The sequence below is a fragment of the Pseudoliparis swirei genome, chromosome 8, assembly GCF_029220125.1.
Source record: "Pseudoliparis swirei isolate HS2019 ecotype Mariana Trench chromosome 8, NWPU_hadal_v1, whole genome shotgun sequence".
NCBI classification, from domain to species: domain Eukaryota; kingdom Metazoa; phylum Chordata; class Actinopteri; order Perciformes; family Liparidae; genus Pseudoliparis; species Pseudoliparis swirei.
In genome coordinates, this window is record NC_079395.1 from 22,578,066 (window position 1) to 22,594,617 (window position 16,552).

A 16,552-nucleotide genomic window follows, 5' to 3' on the forward strand; every position below is an offset into this window, starting at 1 on the left:
TTGGCTCTCTCTCTCTCTCTCTCTCTCTCTCTCTCTCTCTCTCTCTCTCTCTCTCTCTCTCTCTCTCTCTCTCTCTCTCTCTCTCTCTCTCTCTCTCTCTCTCTCTCTCTCTCTCTCTCTCTCTCTCTCTCTCTCTCTCTCTCTCTCTCTCTCTCTCTCTCTCTCTCTCTCTCTCTCTCTCTCAACAGCCAGTCCTGCATTGGACCGGGTCCCGTGTGGAGGTCCAAGTCCCGTCCGTCTCCACCTCGTGACTCCACCTCGTGACACGTCACATGGAACCAAATAGTTTTTAAACTTTGCAATTACCACATTGTTCATTCCCCCTGACAGACTCCATCCCAGTGGAGTCTGTTGTGTTCAGGCTCAACTCACTGAGCGACACGTCAAGACGCGTTTGAGGACCTCTGGATAAACCTGGACTGTCTGGCCGTGCGTCTTCACTCCTCGAGGCGCAGACATGTGGCTCCGGCTGCCGCTGCTCGTCGCCTGCTGGGCGGTGACCGGACTCGGGGCTCTGGAGCCGGACCGGGACGCCCCCCGCGGGGCTAGAGACCCGGAGGGCCGGCGGGGGGCGGAGCAGCAGTCCCCGGGGAGGGACGCTCCTGCTGCCGCCGCCGAGCCTCTGGACGAGGAGCTGGACAACCAGGAGAACATCATCAGCCAGGTGGGTGACGTCATACCTGCACACTCAGAACAATACTACACCCAGGAGTGGATCATTATTATTTATTTACATTCTTTATTTGTATTTAATTTTGAATGCAATCTATCGATCGGGTCAAAGGTCAAAGGTCATGAACAGGTCAAAATCTTTCGCAGAACTCAAAAAGTATTGAACCGAATCGCATGAAATTTGGTGGGATGATTGTTTATTATCCGGGGACCAGTTGATTAGATTTTGTGATCGATCGGGTCAAAGGTCAAAGGTCATGAACAGGTCAAAATCTTTCGCAGAACTCAAAAAGTATTGAACCGAATCGCATGAAATTTGGTGGGATGATTGTTTATTATCCGGGGACCAGTTGATTCGATTTTGGGATCGATCGGGTCAAAGGTCAAGGTCAAAGGTCATGAACAGGTCAAACTGTTCTTGAATCGCATGAAATTTGGTGGGATGATTGGTTATTATCCGGGGACCATTTGATTAGATTTTGAGATCAATCGGGTCAAATGTCAAGGTCAAGGTCATGGAAAGGTCAAACTCTTTTTTTACCATAGCACGATACATTTTTGTCCAATTGGCATGCAACTAATGCCAAAATGTTCATAATTCAATGCCCAATCTTGTGATATGCGAAGGTATGCACTCTACCGAGTGCCCATTCTAGTTTATTTATTTATTTATTTGTATGCGTGTTATTCACAAAACTCAAAAAGTATTAAACCGAATCGCATGAAATTTGGTGGGATGATTAGTTATTATCCGGGGACCAGTTGATTAGATTTTGGGATCGATCGGGTCCAAGGTCAAGGTCAAAGGTTATGAACAGGTCAAAATCTTCTTGAATCGCTTTAAATTTGGTGGGATGAATGGTTATTATCCGGGGACCATTTGATTATATTTTGGGCTCAATCGGGTCAAAGGTCAAGGTCAAGGTCATGAAAAGGTCAACATCTTTTTTTACCAAAGCACGATACATTTTTGTCCAATTGGCATGCAACTAATGCCAAAATGTTCATAATTCAATGCCCAATCTTGTGATATGCGAAGGTATGCGCTCTACCGAGTGCCCGTTCTAGTTTTACTTTGAGACGCTTTCAATAAACTGATCACTTCCGGTCAGATGACGTGTGTGCACGTGTGTGTACATGTGTGTGTGTACATGTGCTTGTGCGTGCATGTGTGTGTAAATGTGTGCACGTGTATATGTGTGTGCGCATGTGTGAATGATTACAGGACTGTCTCAGAAAATTAGAATATTGTGATGAAGTTCTTTATTTTCTGTAATGCAATTAAAAAAACAAAAATGTCATGCATTCTGGATTCATTACAAATCAACTGAAATATTGCAAGCCTTTTATTCTTTTAATATTGCTGATTATGGCTTACAGCTTAAGAAAACTCAAATATCCTATCTCTAAATATTAGAATATCATGAAAAAGTATACTAGTAGGGTATTAAACAAATCACTTGAATTGTCTAATTAACTCGAAACACCTGCAAGGGTTTCCTGAGCCTTGACAAACACTCAGCTGTTATAAATCTTTTTTTTACTTGGTCTGAGGAAATATTAAAATTTTATGAGATAGGATTTTAGAGTTTTCTTAAGCTGTAAGCCATAATCAGCAATATTAAAAGAATAAAAGGCTTGCAATATTTCAGTTGATTTGTAATGAATCCAGAATGCATGACATTTTTGTTTTTTTAATTGCATTACAGAAAATAAAGAACTTTATCACAATATTCTAATTTTCTGAGACAGTCCTGTATGTGTGTGTACATGTGTGTGTGTGCATGTGTGTATGTGTGTGCGCATGTGTGTATGATTATGTGTGTGTGGACATGTGTGTGTGTGCATGTGTGTATGCCTATGTTTATGTGTGTGTGTATATTTGTGTGTGTGCATGTTTATATGCGTGTGTGTGTATGTGTGTGTGCATGTGTGTATGCTTATGTGTGTGTCTGTGTGTGTGTGCATGTGTGTGTGTGTGCGTGTGTATATGTGTCTGTGTGTGTGTGCATGTGTGTGTGTGTGTGTCTGTGTGCGTGTGTATATTTGTCTGTGTGCATGTGTGTGTGTGTGTGTGTGTGTGTGTGTGTGTGTGTGTGTGTGTAAGTGCTCCAGCCTCAAAGAGCCTGTATCTTCTTCTCAGGCAGCTCTCCATCACCAACGCTGCCACGCTTTGTCTGTTAATATTTAGGACTAATAAGATCAAATAGACGTGGAGGTGAAGTGTGTGTGTGTGTGTGTGTGTGTGTGTGTGTGTGTGTGTGTGTGTGTGTGTGTGTGTGTGTGTGTGTGTGTGTGTGTGTGTGTGTGTGTGTGTGTGTGTGTGTGTTCGCTCATTAACGCTTCAGTCTAACTCGACTGTCCTGCAGCTGCTGGGCGACTACGACAAAGTGAAGACCGTGTCTTCGGGCTCCGACTGCTTGTGCCGCTGCATCGTCCGGCCAATGAGACGCTCCGACTGCAGCCGCGTCCACGACGCCGACCCGGCGGCGTCCGGCCCGCCGTCCTGGGATTCCTACACCGTGGAGACGGTAACCAAGGGGACGGACTGCAAGACGTGTGTGTGCATGGCGCCGGCGTCCGCCGTCAACCCCTGTGAGGGAGAGTACCGCTTCAAGAAGCTGCAGGAGGCCGGCAGAGACGACGTCAAGGTGGGAGCGGCTTCACAACGAGTGTTCCTGTTGTCGAGGACAACGGGTTCTCCACGAGCTTTGACCTCTGGGCAAAGACGACTCCCAGAGGACCAATCCATGTGCTTCACTTTCTGTTGGTCTGTGTGTCACTTCCTGTTGGTCTGTGTGTCACTTCCTGTTGGTCTGTGTGTCACTTCCTGTTGGTCTGTGTGCCACTTCCTGTTGGTCTGTATGTCACTTCCTGTTGGTATGTGTGTCACTTCCTGTTGGTCTGTGTGTCACTTCCTGTTGGTCTGTTTGTCACTTCCTGTTGGTCTGTGTGTCACTTCGTGTTGGTCTGTGTGTCACTTCCTGTTGGTCTATGTGTCACTTCCTGTTGGTCTGTGTGTCACTTCCTGTTGGTCTATGTGTCACTTCCTGTTGGTCTGTGTGTCACTTTATGTTGGTCTGTTTGTCACTTCCTGTTGGTCTATGTGTAACTTCCTGTTGGTCTATGTGTCACTTTCTGTTGGTCTATGAGTCACTTCCTGTTGGTCTATGAGTCACTTCCTGTTGGTCTATGAGTCACTTCGTGTTGGTCTGTGTGTCACTTCCTGTTGGTCTGTGTGTCACTTCCTGTTGGTCTGTGTGTCACTTCCTGGTTCTGACCCTTCAGCTGGCGACTATCATCGACCTGTTGGAGGGCTCTCTGTACGGAATGGACTTGTTAAAGCTCCACTCAGTCACCACAAAGCTGCTCACCAGGGTGGACAACATGGAGAAGGTCAGCACACACACACACACACACTCACACACTCATACTCACATCCACAGGACAATCCTCTAGGGCACAGGTGTCAAACAAAAGGCCCGCGGGCCAAATTCGGCCCACCACGTCATTTTATGTGGCGCCTGACAGCTTGAAAAGACATATTTTCATGTGCTTTTATTTTGAAGGTTTCAAATTAAATGGATTTATTTTGTAATATTAGAGACATTTTCTTAATATGTAATATTTCTACACTTAAATAACAATAATAAAATCCAAATAGAGTTATTTAACATTATATTTGGCAGTAGTAGTTGATACCGTGTTTCAGTTACACCGGCCCTTTAAGAGGGCGGCCATGATGCTGATGTGGCCCACGGTGAAAATGAGTTTGACAGCCCTGCTCTACGGGGTGAGATCAGCTTCAATAATTGAAAATGCACACAGAGAGACTCAAAAATGCAAAAAAACAGATTCACAAATACATTCCAATGCACATGAATACATTACCATGTGTTTGTTTGTTGATCGCTACACATTTGTTTGGGTTTTTGAGACTCCCCTGTCCCTCTATTCGCAAATGCGTTTCTTTTAACACAGACCTACCTGTAGCCAATCAGATGGGTGCATTTGCAACTATTGAGACTGATCTGACCCCATAGTCATCCGCTATAATGGTTTTATATTAATGTCACTTTAGAACAAATCTGCTTTGTTTGAGGAAGACTAAAGGATTTGAACGGATGCTTTCCTTCAGCCAACGACTGAAGCTCCTCCCAGAATGCATACTTGTCATTTTCATAATTATAGCTAAATTGGACAATGGATGTACTTTTGGAGTTTAGGAGAAACCCACTGTGGGCTTTTATGATAACACATCCTGTGTATTGGTAAAGTGAAAAGCTTCTTTTCCTATATTTGTTTACATTTTTGGAACTGGTGCCTTTAACAAGTACGTGGAATTTAAAAAAACTATATAAATTATAGTATTTGTTATATTTCTAAAATATATTCTTTAAGTAGTTTGCAATGAAGTAAGCCCTTTGTGAATCCAGCTTAGGATGGAGTGTGTGCTTGTGCTTGTGTGTGTGTGTGTGTGTGTGTGTGTGTTCTCCAGTCTGCCCGTAATTTGACTGCGAGAGCAAGAGAGAAAGAACGCGCAAAGGAAAGAGCAAAAGAAAAGGAGAAGGAGAGGAAGGCCCAGCAGAAGAAAAAGAAAGCGAATGATTTGGAGCGCTCGGGGCCAAAAAGTGGAGCCGTTGCCCACGGCAACAAGCAGGTATTAACCACCTTTAAAATATGAGGTCTTACTTATCAATATCAGAGACATGATCTCACCTGCAAACCCTGTATTCTTTAGGAACTAGACGGGAATGAATGTCGTGTTCCGTTGCAGAAGAGCTCCGACGGTCCGCTGAAGAACGACCAACAGCGAGATGGACTGAAGCCGCAGCCAACCAGGAACAAGACGGGGACTCAAAAGCCAATCAGAGACAAGCCCGAGCCAAAGCAGCCTATCACAGACAAGAGCGGCATGGCCATCAGGGGCGTGACCTTCTACAAGGCGGAGGGAGAGGGCTACGAAGAGGAGGACAAGAAAGGAAAAGGGAAGAGTAGTAAGTCGAGCATACCCACATTACTGTGATGCTTTGTATCACTCTGTGTCCACCTGATGGCAACAACCTGAACTACCCCCCCCCCCCCCTCAGATTGGGGAAACAAGAGGATCAGTTGGGTGTCATCAGCATAGCTATGACCTACCAAATCAAAAACATGTTCATCAACCAGATGAATAAATTAAAAGTAAAAACCAAAAAGCAGGAGCCGAGATAATTAGTGTACAGAGGGAAGAGGAGGGGACCCAGGACGGAGCCTTGAGGGACCCCAGTAGTGAGAGGACAAGGTTCAGACACAGATCCTCTCTAACTGTCCACAACATGTCCTCACTTCTACTTCTCTTGTTGCTTCTTTTGCAGGAACTGGAACAACAAATGTTTCAGTGGACTTACTAATTCCTGAGTCACTCCCCCCTACCAGGACTTCCCCCACCAGGAGTCCAGGACCTTCAACCAACGTGAGCACACAGCTAGACTTAGAGGAACTACCGAGGAGACTGAGCAGACCTGCACCCACCCAGCAACCAACTGCTCCCCTGACCACCACCCAACGAACCACAACTACAACCAAACCAGTTCCCACCACCATCAAACTAAAGAACACATCAACCACCAACTTACCACCGACAACTTCAGAACCAACGACTGCCAAACTGGCAACCACCACCCAACGAATCACAACTACAACCAAACCACCTCCCACCACCATCAAACTAACGACTGAATCAACCACCAACTTACCACCGACAACATCAAAGCCAACAACAACCACCACCCAACGAACCCCAACTACAACCAAACCAGTTGCCACCACCATCAAACTAACAACTGAATTAACCACTAATTTACCACCGACAACTTCAAAACCAACGACGACCAAACTGGCAACCACCACCCAACGAACCACAACGACAACCAACCCACCTCCCACCACCCAACGAACCACAACGACAACCAACCCACCTCCCACCACCATCAAACTAACGACTGAATCCACCACGAACATCCCACAGACGGCTCCAAAACGAATGGCAACCAAACCGATAACTACTTCCCACGAAACTTCTCCTACTGTTCGGGCTACCACCCCGCATGTCAATCAGCATACCACCTCACTCTCAGATACCAGTACCGCTCCACCCATTGATAAGTCCTCCATAGCAGACTCGGGACCCAAAAGTCGACTCAGCTGGACGGAGAGCCCCGCTGACCAACCAAAGACCACGAGAAAGCCTGGTAGAGATACATGTCGTACTGTCATTTATCTGATAGAGATGCACGTATTACAGCCAAGTCCGTATTCATAGTGTCACCTCCATGTGTGTTCTTCAGCAGTGTGTAAGGACACAGTAGCCAGCATCTCTGAACCAGTTCAGAGGAACTCTTACGGCCTGAGTGACGGAGCCTGGATGAGAGATGGGCGCGGCCATGGCAACGTCATCTACCTGACTAATGGATACTATGGAAACACTCTCTTAGAGTTCCGAGACATGGACACCTTCAAATCAGGTATGGGAGTTGTGTGTGTGTGTGTGTGTGTGTGTATGACTGTGTGTTTGGAAGGCAATGTCTGGGTCTGGAAAGTGAAGTCAAGGAAGTGCCTTTAGGCTGTATTCACTCTCCTGACCACCAGGGGGCGACTCCTTTGGTTGTATAGAAGTCTATAGAGAAAGTTACTCTACTTCTCTCTTGATGTATTCCCTCAGTAAACATTGTAAACAATCTCTAGTTTCAAGTCTTCTTCTATATAGCATGATGTCATCATTTAGTTATTTATTGTCCATTTAGAGACAAATAGACCATAGAGTATGGGCAGGGGTCGGGAACCTATGGCTCGCGAGCCATATCTGGCTCTTCCGGTGACGGCAGATGGCTCCCAGACAATTTTGAGTTGAAAAAATATATATCTCCGCCCGCCCCCCTGTAATTTTCTCTATCGCGCCAGATTACAGCAGAAGTAATTTAAGGTCCTTTTCTTAACATAACAAGCATAACAATTTTGCCACTTAAAATGTTTTGACTCAGCGATCAGTTGTACTTTGCTCCGCCCTCTCGTGTCACTTCTGGTTGCAAAAACCAAGATGGCGACCGGCAAAATGCAGAACTCAAGGCTTCAAGAACGTCAGTCCACAAACCAATGAGCGATGTTGCCACTTCTTATATCCGCTCTAAAGTTGGAACAGCCGTTAAAAAAAGAGCCAGATAAATATCACGACAAAAATACTTTCAATAGCTGCTGGATGGTCACACCTTGAGACACAGCCACGGTTACACGAGTTCCAAAGGTCATGCTGTGAACTGCGAGCCTGACCAGTTGCATGGATGTTCTCTGTGTGTGCCTCCTGCTCAGGTCAGGCAAGTAATTCATACAAGCTGCCCTACAGCTTCACTGGGACCGGCCACGTCGTGTTCAATGGAGCTTTCTACTACAACCGGGCCTTCAGCAGGGACGTCATCCGATATGACCTGAGACACAGATACGTGGCGGCCTGGACCACGCTGCATGACGCCATCCTGGAGGAGCAGGCTCACCGGACACAGACGGAAGTAAGACCCTGAACTGGGATTCAACTGTACGGAAAACACTGCACGGTGATTTACGAGTGGAATGTTCACTCGGGACCCTTTGAAAGGTCAGGGAGGGGAACAAAAACACTGCAAATCATGAGAGTTCAAAAGGTCAAGTGGAGAAGGAGTAGGAACAACGGCGTGTTCACAGCGTGGGCTGCCAGACACAGCTGCCGAGCCCAGGTTTCAGTTTCTCTACAGACCCAACGTGGAAATAAAAATTGAAGAAAACGTGCAAAAACTACTCTTTTTGTCCAGTAGGGGGGAGCAGAAACAAGATGTGAACATAACACAGACATATCTTCTTTAAGTTGATAAGAGGAACTTAAACAACAAACTTATTAGCATATTTAGCTATTTTAGAGTATTATTATCATTAATTTCTAGGGGAGTTTCTGTCCACCTGATGAACGTACGCCCGGTATTCACCGTCCTTTAGCTCCGTTTTGGTCTCCACCAGTGGCGTCCCTAGGCTAAAGCCCCGGATGTTTTTTCATTAGCCCCGAATGTTTTCAACCAAAAAAAAAAAACGATTTGGTACACAAGTGGTTAACACCTCCAGGTCGCACGTGACGTCATTCACCCAAAGCAGCGGAGTCAGGCTGGCAGCAGGCGCACGTAACAGCAAGCTGCTGTCTGAGAGTGTTTCTATGTCTACAAATTTCGCTGCTTCACTCTTCTGGGCTAAACCCAGCGCCGCCGCTCCCATAACGCGCATCGCTCTGCCGTGATACGCGCCGACACATCCGCGCACACAGGTGAGCACACTCTCACGAGAAAAACTCACTAGCACCCCCCCCCCTCGCACTGGCTAAGCCCCGGATATATCCAAATCCTAGAGACGTGCCTGGTCTCCACCTCCTGCTGAGGCTCTTGAGTTGATCAATGCTGTTTTTGGTTTAGCTAGTCGCTCATATAGTCCCTTTCTGTCATTTGGTGCTGAACTGATTTTTTCCTTTGAGCTTGAAGTTTGAAGAACAAAATGTATATTTCAAGTAAAAATCATTATTTCTATTGTTGTCAATATCTTGACAATATTTTATATTCATTTTGAAATTCATTTGAAACATAAAAGTGAGTTTTCATGAAAAACACGAAATTGTCTGGGTGACCCCAAACTTTTTTGTCGATGTTCCGGTAATGAAACATTCCATGTGATTGTATCTTAGTTTCTTAAACCTGAAGCGACGCCTCTGTCTTTCAGTTGGAGTTTGCGGTGGACGAGTCCGGCCTGTGGCTGCTCTACCCGGCTCTGGACACGGAGGGCTTCCACCAGGAAGTGACCCTCCTCATCCACCTGCGCCACCGAGACCTGCAGCCCATCCAGAGCTTCCGGACGGGACTCCGGCGCGGCCGCTTCGGGAACAGCTTCCTGGTGTGCGGCGTGCTCTACGCCGTGAACAGCATGGAGCGGCGCGACGCCAACGTCACCTACGCCTTCGACACGCACACGCTCACGCACACCGTGCCCAGCCTGGCGTTCACCAACGCGCACGCCCACACCGCCCAGCTGGCCTACTGCCCGCTCGACAAGAAGCTGTACGCGTGGGACAACGGGCGTCAGATGACGTACGACGTCATCTTCGCTTACTGAGAGGAGACGTCCGCGGATACCGGGCATCTCCCAGGAAGTGAGAGAACGACTGTGGATCAGTCTGAATGTGTTTGTATGTTGACCTGCTGCTTTTTTTATACACACCAAAGTCACGCTTAACGGAAAATATGTTGATATTTGGAAAAAGACGAAACCCCAGGAGTCATATGAATGTTTGTAAAAATAAATGTATTCACATATTTATCTATTTTCGCAAATGGATAGTTTGCTCTGGTAAAAAAAACGATGCATTCCTGATGCTTTGCATAATTAGACTGCCGATGAGAAATGACTATTCAATTCAATTCAGTTTATTTGTAGAGCCCATTTTCACAAATTACAAATGTGTCTCAGAGTGCTTTACAATCTGTACACATAGACATCCCTGACCTTTGACCTTTGACCTCACATTGGATCAGGAACAACTCCCAAATAACCCTTCAGGGGTAAAAATGGGAAGAACCCTTGAGGAGAGAACAGAGGAGGATCCCTCTCCAGGATGGACAGAACAATAGATGTCATGTGACCAGAAGGAATCATTACACACAAATTAAAACACAGTAACAACACAATGAATACCACAGAGTGGATGAAGAGTTGGTAGTCGGCATATTCCACGATGATCTCCACGATCCATCAGGCAGATGGAGGTAGAGAGGAGGAGTGGGCGGAGTCTCAGCAGGGCCATGGCGTAGTTGGTAGTAGGCATATTCCACTATCCAGACCTGATGAGTATGACGAGTTCCCAGCTGCCCACCTCTCCATGTGAACACCGACTCTTCTGAAGACGTTTAATAATCCCATTCTGAAAGATTCAACAGCACCAGCTCACAGCACACCGGCTCACACGTTTATTTGTCATGAAGGGCGATCGCTGTAGAGTGGAGGTACGTGTGTGTGTACACAGTGGTTCTTCCGTCAGTCTGCCCCAGGGCAGCTGTGGCTACTGATGTAGCTTACCACCACCGGGATGACTGTGTGTGTGACTACTGGACTCTGTAAAGCGACTTCGGGATGTCGGCATGCCTTGAGAAGCGCTATATAAAATAAATGATTATTATTATTATTATTCTTAACCTTATTGGAGGAACTGAACCCTGCAAGCTTCATCAATGCCGAACCCTTCGTAATTGGAAAAATAAAATATGATTTCTTCAAAACACAGGTATATATTTTATTAGTGCACAAAATCACTGTGTTCAAATAACAAAAGCAACAAAAAAGCGAATTTCACACAAAAACATAACTTAATGAATATTTAGTGAAAATCAATGTGACTGTTGCTGTAAATTTTCGCAACGAAGTCTGTTCCTTTTCTTACTTTTCATGTCTACCGTCATTGAAAAGGATTGGAAAGAAGAAGAATGTTGTGTTGCCAACATTTCTGCAGCCAATTTATTTGACCACCGACAAAAAGGCCGACATTGATCGCGTGGAAGCCGGTAATGCTCCATCGACCATTGACGTTCATTCACGACCATTTTCAAACATTGCTCCTTTCAGGAAATCTCAAGACAAGGTTGATTTAAACTGCTTTAACACACGTTTGCCTCTTTGTTTTGTTAATTTATAATAAACTATTTCACAAAAAGATGAATGTGAATAACCTCCGGCCTCTTTCTCCCTTCTGGGTTCATCCACATGTTGACCAATGGATTTCCAGGACCAAATATTTTGTGAAATCTCAATGTATACACGAAAAAGTGAGAACATTTAGTATTTAAACTAACAATGAGTACTTTTCCATCTGTAGCCTGGTTAAATCTGTAGTGAACCCTGAACTTCAGTTAGGGTGTGTTCACTGGTATGAGAGTGTAGGCCGGCTTATATTTTGAGCATCTTTCTTTTAAAAGCATATTACTTATTTCAAACTCAGCGTAAATCAACATATTAATATATATATAACACATTTTCATGACTTTTCCAAAACTTTTGGGGATTTCATTTGTTTCAAGGTTTTTCCAGGCCTGAAAATAACCATTTAAAAATTCCATGACGTCCAGCTTTTCCATGACCGTAGGAACCCCGCCTCTTTCTTTTCCTTTCCTTCTCCTCCGTCTGTCCAGCCTGATGTTACCAGTATTTCTGGGGTTGGTTCCTGGAAGCCGTCCTTCAGCCACTGGAAGGACCCTCGGGTGGAAAACCGGCCCCAGCCAGATGCCGGTGAACCTCAGGACACGGACCAGACCGTCCTCGTGTCGGAGAGCGCCGCAGAGACTCCCGTCAAACCGTGAGCGGACTTTAAGAAGACGGAGAGAAGTTTCCCCTCCAGTCCGCTCTGTTCTCAGATCACTGAATATTCACTCCAAACACAAAATAATGAACCCGTCTCCCAGCACATTGTCAAAGCAGACCAGCACAGGAGGGGTTAATGGACCCGTTGATGGACTCTGCTCCACGGCTTGCAGCTCACGTGGTTTCTAATGAACGCAGCCGGACCCGCTCGCCCGTTTTCAAGGGGAAATAATGACACAACAACCGCTGGCTCCCGGTGGAATACCGTATTACCTGCACTGTGAGCTCTACAGCAGCAGCTGCACACACTATGATCCAGTCCACAGGAAGTAGGACGCAAGTTATAGAAATAAGAGTTTCAAACCAAACTAAATATATAAAATCAACAACATAGATTACAAATCTAGAGTTTATGTTTCAGTAAAGCTGATTGGATCCTCTGGAGATGATATTAATAGTTACATAACCATGCATAACCATGTTCATATGGTGGCATCTGTGTGAGTGTGTGTGTGTGTGTGTGGTACAGTAAGTGACCACCTACCAGGATACAGAAGAAAGGCGCCCATTCACTTCCACTGCATACTCAGACTCACTAAGTGTGTGTGTGTGTGTGTGTGTGTGTGTGTGTGTGTGTGTGTGTGTGTGTGTGTGTGTGTGTGTTCTGTATGACTGTATGTGAACCACTTGGTCTGAATGTCTGAAAGCATGAAGACCACACACACACACACACACACACATACATTCCTGTACCTCTATCTGAGTGAGGACCCTCATTGAAATGCTTCATTTCCTAGCCTCTGATGTCATAACTTAACCATCACAACCAATTACCTAACCCCAAACCGTACCCTAACCTAACCGTCACCTAATTACAACCTGAACCTTAAAACCAAATCAGAATCCTCCATTTGGCCTTTGAAGAAGCGAGGACCAGCCAAAATGTCACAATGTCCTCACAATGATGGTACACACACACACACACACACACACACACAAAGTGCTATCAAGTTCACAGGGCACAATGAAATACACATTCCTGACGACCACTGAGCTAAAAATATGCGGAAAGAAATAAAGAGAAAGGGAGAGAGGCGGAGGGTGTTATCATGGAAATCAACCAGAAGTAGGCCTACAAACGGAGAGAAGGTGAAATAATATTCAATAAGGAGTCTGTCGGAAGGCAGAAATGAACAGAGGAAGTAAAATGATGGATGGAAAAGACTAAAGAGAAAGAGAAGGAGGGTAGAGGAAGGAGAAGATAGTGAGGTAGGAGACACAGCAAAGGAGAGTGACAGGGATGCATGTTGAGGTTCAGAGGTCACATGACAGAAGAGGCGAAGAAGAACAAGCAAGGTCCGACAACTGAAGTGACTACGTTGCCGCGCTACGTTTCTGCGCTACGTTGCTGCGCTACATTGCTGCGCTACATTGCCGCGCTACATTGCCGCGCTAAAGTGTTGCACTACGTTGTTGCGCTACGTTGTCGCGCTACGTTTTGAACGACATTGTTGAACGACATTGTTGCACAACATTATTGCACTACATTGTGGCACTAAATTGTTTCACTACATTGTTGTGCTACATTGTTGCACTCAATTGTTTCGCTACATTGTTGCGCTAAATTGTTGTGCTACATTGTTGGGCTACATTGTTGCGCTACTTTGTTGCGCTACTTTGTTGTGCTACTTTGTTGCGCTACTTTGTTGTGCTACATTGTTGTGCTACATTGTTGCACTACATTGTTGCACTACTTTGTTGCACTACATTGTTGCACTACTTTGTTGCACTACATTGTTGCACTACTTTGTTGCGCTACTTTGTTGCGCTACATTGTTGCACTACATTGTTGCACTACTTTGTTGCACTACATTGTTGCACTACTTTGTTGCGCTACATTGTTGCGCTACATTGTTGCACTACATTGTTGCACTACATTGGTGCACTACTTTGTTGCACTACTTTGTTGCGCTACATTGTTGTGCTACATTGTTGCGCTACATTGTTGCACTACTTTGTTGCGCTACATTGTTGCACTACTTTGTTGCACTACATTGTTGCGCTACATTGTTGCACTACATTGTTGCGCTACATTGTTGCGCTACATTGTTGCACTACATTGTTGCACTACTTTGTTGCGCTACATTGTTGCACTACTTTGTCGCGCTACATTGTCGCGCTACATTGTCGCGCTACATTGTTGCGCTACATTGTTGCGCTACTTTGTTGTGCTACATTGTTGCGCTACATTGTTGCGCTACATTGTTGCGCTCCTTTGTTGCACTACATTGTTGCGCTACATTGTTGTGCTACATTGTTGCGCTACATTGTTGTGCTACTTTGTTGCGCTACTTTGTTGCACTACTTTGTTGCGCTACTTTGTCACACTACTTTGTTGTGCTACTTTGTTGCGCTACATTGTTGCGCTACATTGTCGCGCTACTTTGTTGCGCTACATTGTTGCGCTACATTGTTGCGCTACATTGTTGCACTACATTGTTGCACTACTTTGTTGCACTACTTCGTTGTGCTACATTGTTGCGCTACATTGTTGCGCTACATTGTTGCGCTACTTTGTTGCGCTACATTGTTGCGCTACATTGTTGCGCTACATGGTTGCGCTACTTTGTTGCGCTACTTTGTTGCGCTACATTGTTGCACTACTTTGTTGCACTACATTGTTGCGCTACTTTGTTGCGCTACTTTGTTGCGCTACATTGTTGCACTACATTGTCGCTCTACTTTGTTTCGCTACATTGTTGCACTACATTGTTGCGCTACATTGTTGCGCTACATTGTTGCGCTACATGGTTGCGCTACTTTGTTGCGCTAATTTGTTGCGCTACATTGTTGCACTACTTTGTTGCACTACATTGTTGCGCTACTTTGTTGCGCTACATTGTTGCACTACATTGTCGCTCTACTTTGTTTCACTACATTGTTGCACTACATTGTTGCGCTACATTGTTGCGCTACATTGTTGCGCTACATGGTTGCGCTACTTTGTTGCGCTAATTTGTTGCGCTACATTGTTGCACTACTTTGTTGCACTACATTGTTGCGCTACTTTGTTGCGCTACATTGTTGCACTACATTGTCGCTCTACTTTGTTTCACTACATTGTTGCGCTACATTGTTGCGCTACATTGTTGCACTACTTTGTTGCACTACATTGTTGCGCTACATTGTTGCGCTACATTGTTGCACTACATTGTCGCACTACTTTGTTTCACTACATTGTTGCACTACATTGTCGCACTACTTTGTCTCACTACATTGTTGCACTACATTGTTGCGCTACTTTGTTGCACTACACTGTCGCACTACATTGTCTCACTACATTGTTGCACTACTTTGTTGCACTACTTTGTTGCACTACTTTGTTGCACTACATTGTTGCTGAACTTTGTTGCGCTACATTGTTGCGCTACTTTGTTGAACTACATTGTTGCTGAACTTTGTTGCACTACTTTGTTGCACTACTTTATTGCGCTACATTGTTGCACTACACTGTCGCACTACATTGTCTCACTACATTGTTGCACTACTTTGTTGCACTACTTTGTTGCACTACTTTGTTGCACTACATTGTTGCTGAACTTTGTTGCACTACTTTGTTGCACTACTTTATTGCGCTACATTGTTTCACTACATTGTTGCACTACACTGTCGCACTACATTGTCTCACTACATTGTTGCACTACTTTGTTGCACTACTTTGTTGCACTACTTTGTTGCACTACTTTGTTGCACTACATTGTTGCTGAACTTTGTTGCGCTACATTGTTGCGCTACTTTGTTGAACTACATTGTTTCACTACATTGTTACAGTCTATAGAGCGTATTCACGTGACGTCAGAATCTCAATCGCGCCATCTTGGGGTCCACTTATTAAATGTCAGAAGAAGTTGACCTATCGTGTCCTCTGTTTGATTATGCGAGAGCCCAGCAACCTCATGTCCTTCTGCATTACTAAAGAAAGATTTCAGCGGTTGGAATTGAATATTTGCAACGCTTTTTTACCTGATTTTACTCGCTCAACACTTTGTGGTTAATTCGCTCGTTACCAGCACATAGCCCGGTCACATTCCTGTAAAACAGTTTTCATTTCCGCTATCGACCATGGGACATTAACAACTATTTCTGCGTTATACTTGTTGTGGAAATACCACAAATGTCGGACATCAAGCGCCCCGTGTCTGGTTCATATATGATCCGTAGTCGCAGCTCCGCCTCCAGGACGAGTGTTTGATGAAGCGCTTCCAGCTCCTTCAGGACCAGCAGTGACTGTTTGGTGGCCGTGCTGATGCTGTTCCCATGGAGACAGTGTTTTATTTTACCTTGAAATGAATCACAGAGTAAAGGCAGACATCGCCCGACGGAGTTGCCATGTTCATGGCTTCCTCCCAAGTTTCCATCCACAGTTCCTTTTGCGCAAGTGAAACATTGATTTTCGCTCGGCGAAAAAGCAAAAAGAGATTATTGA

General features: G+C 45.1%; 1 protein-coding gene across 2 annotated transcripts; it reads left to right on the plus strand.

Annotated features, from left to right (window-relative positions):
- Positions 1-237: 237 nt before the first annotated feature.
- Positions 238-11,428, plus strand: LOC130197696 (olfactomedin-like protein 2B). 2 transcript variants are annotated; one of them, XM_056420520.1, is made up of 9 exons: positions 238-664; positions 3,042-3,323; positions 3,961-4,068; positions 5,171-5,332; positions 5,414-5,669; positions 6,030-6,905; positions 7,002-7,178; positions 8,020-8,216; positions 9,442-11,428. In XM_056420520.1, the coding sequence occupies exons 1-9, from the start codon at positions 458-460 to the stop codon at positions 9,829-9,831; spliced, it is 2,655 nt and encodes an 884-aa protein (XP_056276495.1). In that variant the 5' UTR covers positions 238-457; the 3' UTR covers positions 9,832-11,428. The 2 variants fall into 2 exon arrangements, with proteins under 2 accessions (XP_056276495.1, XP_056276496.1); XM_056420521.1 differs by having other exon boundaries at positions 5,450-5,669.
- The last annotated feature ends 5,124 nt before the right edge of the window (positions 11,429-16,552 follow it).

Coding starts and splice junctions, on each gene's coding strand:
- LOC130197696 (XM_056420520.1), top strand. CDS start 458: ATGTGGCTCCGGCTGCCGCTGCTCGTCGCCTGCTGGGCGGTGACCGGA. Junction 6,906..7,001: donor AAAGACCACGAGAAAGCCTG/GTAGAGATACAT, acceptor TGTGTTCTTCAG/CAGTGTGTAAGGACACAGTA. Junction 8,217..9,441: donor CTCACCGGACACAGACGGAA/GTAAGACCCTGA, acceptor TCTGTCTTTCAG/TTGGAGTTTGCGGTGGACGA.